Source organism: Xenopus tropicalis, chromosome 7 (genome assembly GCF_000004195.4).
Source record: "Xenopus tropicalis strain Nigerian chromosome 7, UCB_Xtro_10.0, whole genome shotgun sequence".
Lineage (NCBI taxonomy): Eukaryota > Metazoa > Chordata > Amphibia > Anura > Pipidae > Xenopus > Xenopus tropicalis.
The window spans coordinates 114,468,313-114,478,294 of NC_030683.2; the positions used below are offsets into that span (position 1 = coordinate 114,468,313).

The window sequence follows — 9,982 nt, forward strand, 5'->3', positions numbered from 1 at the left end:
TCCTACTCCTGCTGTTGTGCACTCTCTAGGGCAGCACTGTCTCTCTCTCTGCTCCACTCCTACTCCTGCTGTTGTGCACTCTCTAGGGCAGCACTGTCTCACTCTCTGCTCCACTCCTACTCCTGCTGTTGTGCGCTCTCTAGGGCAGCACTGTCTCACTCTCTGCTCCACTCCTACTCTGCCGTTGTGCACTCTCTAGGGCAGCACTGTCTCTCTCTCTGCTCCACTCCTACTCCTGCTGTTGTGCGCTCTCTAGGGCAGCACTGTCTCACTCTCTGCTCCACTCCTACTCCTGCTGTTGTGCGCTCTCTAGGGCAGCACTGTCTCACTCTCTGCTCCACTCCTACTCTGCCGTTGTGCACTCTCTATGGCAGCACTGTCTCTCTCTCTGCTCCACTCCTACTCCTGCTGTTGTGCACTCTCTAGGGCAGCACTGTCTCTCTCTCTGCTCCACTCCTACTCCTGCTGTTGTGCACTCTCTAGGGCAGCACTGTCTCACTCTCTGCTCCACTCCTACTCCTGCTGTTGTGCGCTCTCTAGGGCAGCACTGTCTCTCTCTCTGCTCCACTCCTACTCCTGCTGTTGTGCACTCTCTAGGGCAGCACTGTCTCACTCTCTGCTCCACTCCTACTCCTGCTGTTGTGCGCTCTCTAGGGCAGCACTGTCTCACTCTCTGCTCCACTCCTACTCCTGCTGTTGTGCGCTCTCTAGGGCAGCACTGTCTCACTCTCTGCTCCACTCCTACTCCTGCTGTTGTGCACTCTCTAGGGCAGCACTGTCTCACTCTCTGCTCCACTCCTACTCCTGCTGTTGTGCGCTCTCTAGGGCAGCACTGTCTCACTCTCTGCTCCACTCCTACTCCTGCTGTTGTGCGCTCTCTAGGGCAGCACTGTCTCACTCTCTGCTCCACTCCTACTCCTGCTGTTGTGCGCTCTCTAGGGCAGCACTGTCTCACTCTCTGCTCCACTCCTACTCCTGCTGTTGTGCGCTCTCTAGGGCAGCACTGTCTCACTCTCTGCTCCACTCCTACTCCTGCTGTTGTGCACTCTAGGGCAGCACTGTCTCTGTTTCTCCCTGCTGGCAGGGGGTACTCCAATTAGGGGCCCCATGGCAGAGGGGACAACATGAGACAAGAAGGTACAATTTGCTGGTCACAAAAGGGGGTGGTGCTTTTGGGATGGAAGACAAATTTGTTGGGCAGGGCTTGGGTATAATTAGGTGGGCTTGGGAAGGGGATCGGGGAAATGACTATGCACATGCTCAGGTGAGAGGTGGGATGGAGCTGAGAGAGAATAGGGCCTGGGCATTTGCAGGGCCTGCTGTATGGCTCCTTGTCTGTTGACTGTCTAAGGCCCATCTGCCCCATTGCCATTTTGCCTCCACAACATACAAATAGTGAGATCCTGAAACTAAATTTGCTTTAAGGTCCCTTCTACCGTACTATCATACCATACCACCATGATGGTGCCATCATAAAAAAAATGGCTGCAACTTTTAGGTGAAGTTGTTAGTGATTAACATGCAGAGGAGGAAGGGTAGGATGTGCACAATCTGTCCTGTAGCTCCTAATGCAAGGAGTGCGGCCCAGATGTATCACTGCCCCAGAGTAGGCCGCAGCCCCTGATTGGTGGCAGAGAAAGGCATTCTATAGTGTACACTGCCATATTCAGCAATTCATTCAGTTTCAAACTCTGCATACAGTATACAGCAGCACCCAACCCACACTCCCTGCTAATGCTGGCTGTAGGAAGGCAGCACTGCCTTGTTGCACTGAATAAAGTGTATTTATAAAAGGAGACATATTGGATAAATGGGAAAAACCCTTATTTTGTAGGCAGTTATGAATCATATGAATAATATATGGTGCTGGTTTAACTTTGGGCTAAAATTGAATACTGGCTGCAAAAATGGCCCCTTTATGGGAGCTCCCCCTATAGATCCTATCAGTTCTCTGTCCCTGTTTCAAATGAGGGGTGGATGTCCTAACAGCCCCAGCAGAAGCAGAGTAGGAGGGGGGTAGCCAATCACAGGGACAGGCTTGAGTTCCATATCAGGTCAGCCTAGCTGCTGATTGGTTCCTGTCCTACAGTGCCAGTGACTGAGAGCCGCCGGCCCCCCTGCACATCCAGAAAATTCAGCCAGCAGGAAGTGGAACAGATGGGCGGGACTACTGGGGTTTTGGTGGAATTTCTCAATAAATCAGTGCGAAACACAACTTTTTTTAAGCACAATCCTTCTATATCTAGAGGAGTATAATTCACTGGTACATACATAATTTTTATAGGATATGTCTCCTTTAAATCAAAAAAGGCAACATTTCAGGCCTATTCCTGCCCTTTATTCAAGCCTGAGAAAGGGTAAGTGTAGGCCTGAAAATCACAATCAGTGTTGATGTGCCTCGTGCCTTGTGTTATGTGAGCGTTAGCAGGAACCCGTATGCCCATCAGCGCTCACATGAGGTGGAATTTTTCCCATAAATGTGCGACTGCAGTTCCTGTTAAAGCTTACATAGTTACATAGTTACATAGGGTTGAAAAATGACCAGAGTCCATCAAGTTCAACCCTTCCAAGTAAACCCAGCACCCACAACCTATACTTACCTATCTATACACTCACATACATAAACTATATATACAACCACTAACACTAACTGTAGATATTAGTATCACAATAGCCTTGGATACTGCGCTTGTTCAAGAACTCATCCAGGCCCCTCTTAAAGATTAAGGGTTAAATATATATGCACTGAGACTCTTATCAGGGTTCTGCTAAATATTTATTGCTGTAGTTCTGTTAGTCAAGATGTACATTTTACAGACCAGTTGCCTTGGTTGCCACAAAGTGCCCCAGCTAAATGACATTAGAAGCACAAGTGTTTGTGCTGAAGGAATTCACACATGTAGGACTAGTTGGGGGCCACATACATAACAAGAGGCGCCCCTCACTGGCACCATTTCATTCTAACTAGATGTGAAGTGGTGCCATTGACTGCATAATACAGTGCACATATGTCTGACTCCAATAACAGACACATTCAGATTTGTTGCCCCCCCCTCACCCTGCACCAATAACCCACCTCCAACAGCCTTTCCCCTGGAAACTGCCACTTAAAGGAACAGTAACACCAAAAAATGTTATAAAAATAAAAATATAATGCACTGTTGCCCTGCACTGGTAAAACTGGTGTGTTTGCTACAGTAACACTACTATAATTTATATAATAAGCTGCTGTGTAGCCACGGGGGCAGCCATTCAAGCTGGAAAAAAGGAGAAAAGGCACAGGTTACATAGCAGATAACAGATAAGTTCTGTAGAATACAATAGTGTTTTATCTGTTATCTGCTATGTGCCTGGGCCTTTTCTCCTTTGAATGGCTGTCTCCATGGCTACACAGCAGCTTATTTATATAAATTATAGTAGACTTTCTGAAGTAAACACACAACTTTTACCAGTGCAGGGCAGCAGCACATTATATTTTAGTTACTTTTATACACTTTCATTTTTTGGTGTTACTGTTCCTTTAAAGCCAGTAATTGCAGCTGTGGCCCCAGCAAGAAGGCTTGTGTGTGTGGCGTAGGATCTCAAGGCAACCCTGTACCAGTTAGGGACATTAGTGGTTTGGGTGAGGGTAATGGGAACCTGTAGTACATCACTGGAAGTGCCAGCCAACTGGTTGGTAATGTCCGGCCATAAACAAACATAATTTGCATGTGAAGCCGACCCATTGTGTATTGGGGGGTGCGAGTGTCAGCCATCATGGCATCATAATGACAAGTGCTTTAGAGTGCGCTGCTTTCTCTCTGTGTGTCTCTTGCTGGGTTTATTAAAAACTAGAACATATTTGATAATGTACATAAAACACAATTTATGCCGTTGACATGTAATGTACATAAACCTACACAGAAACAAACTGGTTGAGGTTAAAATGTTTAATCTTTTCCCAGAATAATCTTATTTCTAGCTATGTTAATACCATCAGTCTAAACAAAGAGTCAGGCACTGTGACATCACCATCTGTGAGCTGAGTCTCATTTCGCTTGTTGATTCTTACGAGTAACAAGCGAGATGCTATTCCAGCATTTTTATATTATTTTTATTATTCTACTTTTATTATTCTTTTTTATATTCACTGATACTGCTTCTGTTCCTACATTATCATGCCTTAAATGTGCCAAAGATTTTGATAAAATTAAGGATGAATTTATTCACATATTTGACAAGGAACACAAGCTTGGATCTCCCAAACTGGATTTTATTAAGAAGGGTATAAAGAAAATATTTACTGCTGCATTTGAGGGAGTTATTGCCAAGATGGAAGAGAGGAGACTGGGTAAGTATTAGCTCTGTAACTAATATGCCCTGCTGGCAGCACTGGGCTTGTTCTATTAGTATTTAATTATATTGTCTGTTACAAATGTATCATAATATCATGTTTTCTTTGTGTTTTTCATGGCCGATATTTAATTTCTTTCCATTTTACTGACATATTAAAGAGATAACAAAACTCAGTACCATAAAGTATAAAAGTCTTTCATTTAGGGAGGCACCGAATCCGAACCCCGATCTGTCTGAGGGGCAATTTACTAAAATGGCAAGACTGTAATTTGCAAAAAGTTTCTAAAAATCTTGTTGCAAAAAAACAGTTGACAAAAAACCCCCACAATCCTAAACATATTTTTAAAGTCTAAAATCTTACGGCCTAGCTGTTCCCCATGATTTTGTTGCCATAACAAAGCCTAAATATAATTAACTTGTTGATTATACATATGAAACCCACCACAAATTACAATGATGGGAGCATTTTGTCAAGATTATGAGAGTTTTTAAAAATGTTCACAGTTACATTTAACATTTTCAGAATCTGCCATTGTAAAGTTTTATTCACATTTTAATTTCAAATACGGTTCAGATTTGGTATTTTCTCGGAATCTTTTGCGGAGGATTCAGTATTGGTCCCAGTGCAAGAATGATGGATTTGGTGCTTTACTAAATAACCGAGTTACAGGCCTACAGTATATAAACACTTTATGGCCCCATTAATGCACATTCAGACCAACCCAGTATGTGAAATTCATTTTATAATCTGTTTCTTCTACAGATAATCGAGGGATAAATTAATTGGCCAACGAGTTTAGGAAAATAATGAAATCTTTAAAAGATTCTAAATTGAAAGGTAAGCTTAATTCTACTAGACAGTGATGTTTATTCAGAGAGCACAAAACTACCATGAAACAGTATTCTAGTTGCTGGAATAAAGGAGACCATACACTGCCAGATCCACCAAACAAGTGGAACTGGATCCAATTCGACCCCCCCATGCACAGGGCCAAAGTAGACTGATCCAATTGTTTGCCCCGGGGTCAGTGATTGGATCATACACTGGGGCCTATGGAGGCCTGTCGGATGAGGATCACATTAATGCCCCCTAAATACACTCTTTGCCCAACGGGATGTTTAAACCTGTGCAATTGATATCTGGCCACTTTAAGTGACTTTACCAAACAGATGAAAGAGACAAAATAGAAAGGTTCATCTTTTAAAAAGCGCTACATAAAAATCCTATTTTATAGCTGTTTGGGTCAGATTTGTCCTGTTACTAATTCAACAATTCAATGACCCTGCCGTTAGGAATGAGAATTGCCCCCAACATAAAGTTGTATCTAATGCAAGAGAATGTCATTCTAACCAACTTCCCAATATACACAACTTCAGCTCTTTTTCTGCCTCTTTTTATGTTTATGCAGGAACCGAACTTATCAAGGCCATAAGCTCCAACTTCCAGGAACTAAAACGGAAAGCCGAGGTTATTGTTCAAACGTTTGAGAGAGAACGTAAGTAATTTAACCTCAATAAATACCTGTACAGCTAATAGAAAGGATAAGCCACTGCTAAAGCAGATACGAAACATGTAATAATATATCCGCTTAATCTAAACACTTGATTCTATGGGATATGTTTGCCTTAATTAACTTGAAATATTTACTAATTGTTCTCTGTTTTCCTTTTTAGGTTCATGCCCCAATCTGAAAGGTGGCTTTAAATGTGGTGAGTAAAGTCTAATGCTTCAGTGACAGAGTTTGGTTATTTTGTATTATAAAGTTACTATATTTAGTATAGTACTAATATATAATCATTTTCTATATTTCTAGGAGTTCTTGAGCAGAAAATTATTCAGTGCGGCACATGCAAAGAGCAGACTCTGGTGTGTGTCGGAGGCTCCAATGAGAATAAATGTAACGGTAGGTTTTTATACCATACAGCTTCCATAAAACTTAGTAACCGAGTCCAAAATCCAGTAATGAGGGGGTCAAAAATTAATTTACTAATTCAATTATTTCTTTTCTATTTTTTAGAAATTGTGTCCCACTGCCTGATGTGTGTGTGTCGTGCAGGAGTATGTCACCGTAAGTACTTACAGCTTCCACATTCATGTCTGACTACAATATAATATATACTACTAGCACTGGTTTTCCATCCAAGACACAACTTAACTGGATATGATATATAACTTGTTTGTACTTTCCCCCGTTTCTGCAGGAATCCCCAGAAAGCACTTGCATTAAAATAATGAATCATTTAATTCCATAGTTACCAACATAAACCTGGGGAAAATGCTTTATTAAGGAAAGAAGATAGAATTCCTTGCAACTTTCCAATATACTTTCATAACAAATTCTATTAGTTTTAAAGTTATTCCTATATGTAATTGCAATTGAAAGCAGTGTCTGAGTACCGCTGGCTATTTGCTGCTATTGCATCAATGTAGCAGGCCATTAACAGATCTATGAAGCAGCATGTAGGGTATTGAGGGAGTCCTACATGGTTTTTAGGAGACAGAGCCGGCAGTTCCAAAAGAGACAGGCAAATGGCTTTCAATTGCAATTACATTTACAAAGAATATTCAAGTTAATATAAATGTACATTGGAAAGTTACTTATAATTACATAACCCTTTACCAAGCATAACTATTGTGGCTGAGCCTCTGCTACGAATGTAAATCTGAATCTATTCATTTCTATATCTGCAGACAGAACAACGAAGCAACCGTGCCAACCTTGCACAGGCTACCAGAAGTGCCTCAATGAGGTGTTACATTGTAAAGGTGAGTTGTGTTCTCTTTTGGGTCTTGGTAGGGTTCTGGCTGGGCCGATAATCAGTCAGCACTTGAGAGCAGCTCATTCATTTTTATTGCCATATTTGTATCTTATAGATCAGGATCTCCGAGTTGCAGAAGGCGAAGGTCTAAAGTTTGACTGCAACGTGAATTTTCTCAACAGCATTGATGAAAAGCTTGAATTTGTTTTAGAAAAGGTAGATTGCCCCAATTCTCTATATACTAATAAATCAATTCATTTCTTTCATAGGAGGGTGAGGAAGAGTGAGAAGGAGGGGTATAATTAAGTGTATAGTTAGTTATTGAAAGGTCTTTAGTTTGCTAAAATGTTGGTAATACAGGTATGGGATCCCTTATCCGGAAACCCATTATCCAGAAAGTTCCAAATTACGGAAAGGCCATCTCCCATAGACTCCATTATAAGCAAATAATTCTAATATTTAAAATGTATTTTCTTTTTCTCTGTAATAATAAAACACTTTTCACATTGCATTCGGCATTGTAAATGAGACCTATAAACTCCTTGCTTTAAAAACGTAGGATATAGTACAGGTATGGGATCAGTTATCCGGAAACCCATTATCCAGAAAGTTCCAAATTACAGAATGGTCGTCTCCCATAGACTTCATTATAAGCAAATAATTCTAATTTTTGAAAATGGTTTCCCTTTTCTCTGTAATAATAAAACAGTACCTGTACTTGATCCCAACTAAGATATAATTACCCCTTATTGGGGGCAGAACAGCCCTATTGGGTTTATTTCATGGTTAAATGATTCCCTTTTCTCTGTAATAATAAAACAGTACCTGTACTTGATCCCAACTAAGATATAATTACCCCTTATTTGGGGCAGAACAGTCCTATTGGGTTTATTTAATGGTTAAATGATTCCCTTTTCTCTGTAATAATAAAACAGTACCTGTACTTGATCCCAACTAAGATATAATAACCCCTTATTGGGGCAGAACAGCCCTATTGGGTTTATTCAATATTTAAATGATTTTTAGTAGACTTAAGTTATGGAGATCCAAATTACAGAAATATCCCTTATCTGGAAAACCCCAGGTCCTGAGAATTCTGGATAACAGGTCCCATACCTGTACTGATATTTGTCACTAACATTTAACATGGTTTTACCATTTTTTTGTTTTGTAGAGAGAAGAATTGGACGTCTCACTCATGCAGACCTCCAACAAACCGGACATCTTTATACACAAAGCCAACAAGGATGTTTCAGGCCGTTACAGCTGTACGGCAAAATCCAAAGATGCAATGTTTCCGATAAGCAGAGTGGATTTTACAGTAAAAGGTAAGTATTTATTGTTAAATAGCACTGATTCAACCATGTGTATCTGTCTGTGGGTAGATAAAATGGGAATAAGTACAGCATTCAGGGTATTAAACACCGACCCAATCATTTTTTATATTGTTATTTATGAAGCATAATCTAACACCCAGTATAACAAATATTCATCTTTGTTTCTCATGTGTAGTTGTGAGCCCACCAGAACCTGAATTTCCGGACGTGCCTGGCTCATCAGTTCCACCTCCTGCTAACTTTAATGATAACCAGTTGGCCCAGACCATAGTGATATGTGCTACAGTTTTCTCCGTGGCACTGACTGCGTCAATAATGACCTGCATATGGTAAGTGCACTTTAATTAACATTGGGAATTAAAGCCTGTGGCACATGGAATGACTCTCAAGCATTCCTCCTCCCTATACAGTTTCTAAAATCATCCCATCCCAATTTATTCCATGGGTATTGCCTGAGAATACTAGTAGTGGCCCTTAACATGCGATTGTCACATGAGAAATCTTCACAGTCAGCTGAGAAGGGCCAAGCTGGTGCTTTCATGCAATTCCTATTCAACACAAAGGGGGGTGGCAGGAGAGAATGTTTTTATACCATGGTGGCTTAGCATAAATGAATAAACCAAAGCTTTCCAGGCTTACTAGAATTGAGCTTTATAGGGAACTGTGAGAAATAAGGTTAGACCCCTTGGAAGAAGCCTCACACGACTGTTTTTGATGTTTCAGTTTATATATAAGAGAAAGAAAAAGAGCAGAAGAGGCTCAGGCCCAGAAGAAACAAACGGTACTGGAAGAAGTAAAGGTCTCCATGGATAGTGAGAAGCCAGTAACTAGAGAAAAGGCAACACAAACAGATGTCTGAGGGCAACAGATATTCTGTTCCTCTATGGCTGTACCCCAACGTCATTCTGTTACGTGTATCAGCGCAGGTTAAATGCCACAGAAACCTTGATCCTATTCTGCCCTGAATACTTACACAGCGCTCTCTCTTTATACCCCCTTATTCTAACACTCAGTTGGTGAGGAAGGGCGACCGAGGGATGGTGGGCGGGTTGGGGGTATAAAGAGGGAGCAGACGCTGCTGTTGTGTATTCAGAGCTGACAGATCAGAAGATCTATAGATTGAAAGAAGATTTCTGTGATTATAAAATGTAACTATAAAATGAGCCTGTCCCACCGCTCATGGACAAGGAGCCAATGGGGCAGAACCGTTACTTGTGTTGTGGACATCGCAGAAGAGTGTAAAAATCTTTGTTTTTGTCTATAAAAATACAATAAATGATGTTTTTATTTTATTTCTGTAGTCTCTATTGTATTTATTGGATGCTATTCTATGATAAACTATACGGATTATACAAACTATTTTATACATCTTGGGGGAATTCGATGTAAAAATATCATATTTCTGCCTCCTTATTCACAGCCCAATTTCCCGTAATTTTCCCGTAACCGCGACATTATAACAGACATGTTTTACACCATAATTTTTCCGCTATCTGACGAAAATGTTGGGGGAAAATGTTGACAGGTTATTTTGGCTCAAGTCTGTATAG

The 9,982-nt window shown here is 41.0% G+C and overlaps 1 protein-coding gene across 1 annotated transcript; it reads left to right on the plus strand.

Annotated features, from left to right (window-relative positions):
• The first annotated feature begins 4,179 nt into the window (after nucleotides 1-4,179).
• On the plus strand, nucleotides 4,180-9,724 carry LOC105947944. The gene is made up of 11 exons (XM_018095521.2): nucleotides 4,180-4,330; nucleotides 5,099-5,173; nucleotides 5,745-5,831; nucleotides 6,010-6,045; nucleotides 6,150-6,239; nucleotides 6,354-6,404; nucleotides 7,028-7,102; nucleotides 7,211-7,311; nucleotides 8,270-8,423; nucleotides 8,608-8,761; nucleotides 9,156-9,724. Exons 2-11 carry the CDS (start codon nucleotides 5,143-5,145, stop codon nucleotides 9,289-9,291), a joined length of 915 nt encoding a protein of 304 aa, XP_017951010.2. The 5' UTR covers nucleotides 4,180-4,330; nucleotides 5,099-5,142; the 3' UTR covers nucleotides 9,292-9,724.
• Nucleotides 9,725-9,982: the final 258 nt, after the last annotated feature.

Excerpts from the sequence above, each read along its gene's own strand:
- LOC105947944 (XM_018095521.2), top strand. The coding sequence starts at position 5,143 with ATGAAATCTTTAAAAGATTCTAAATTGAAAG. Across the intron at positions 5,174-5,744 it reads AAAAGATTCTAAATTGAAAG|GAACCGAACTTATCAAGGCC; the intron begins GTAAGCTTAATT and ends ATGTTTATGCAG. Across the intron at positions 6,046-6,149 it reads GAAAGGTGGCTTTAAATGTG|GAGTTCTTGAGCAGAAAATT; the intron begins GTGAGTAAAGTC and ends CTATATTTCTAG.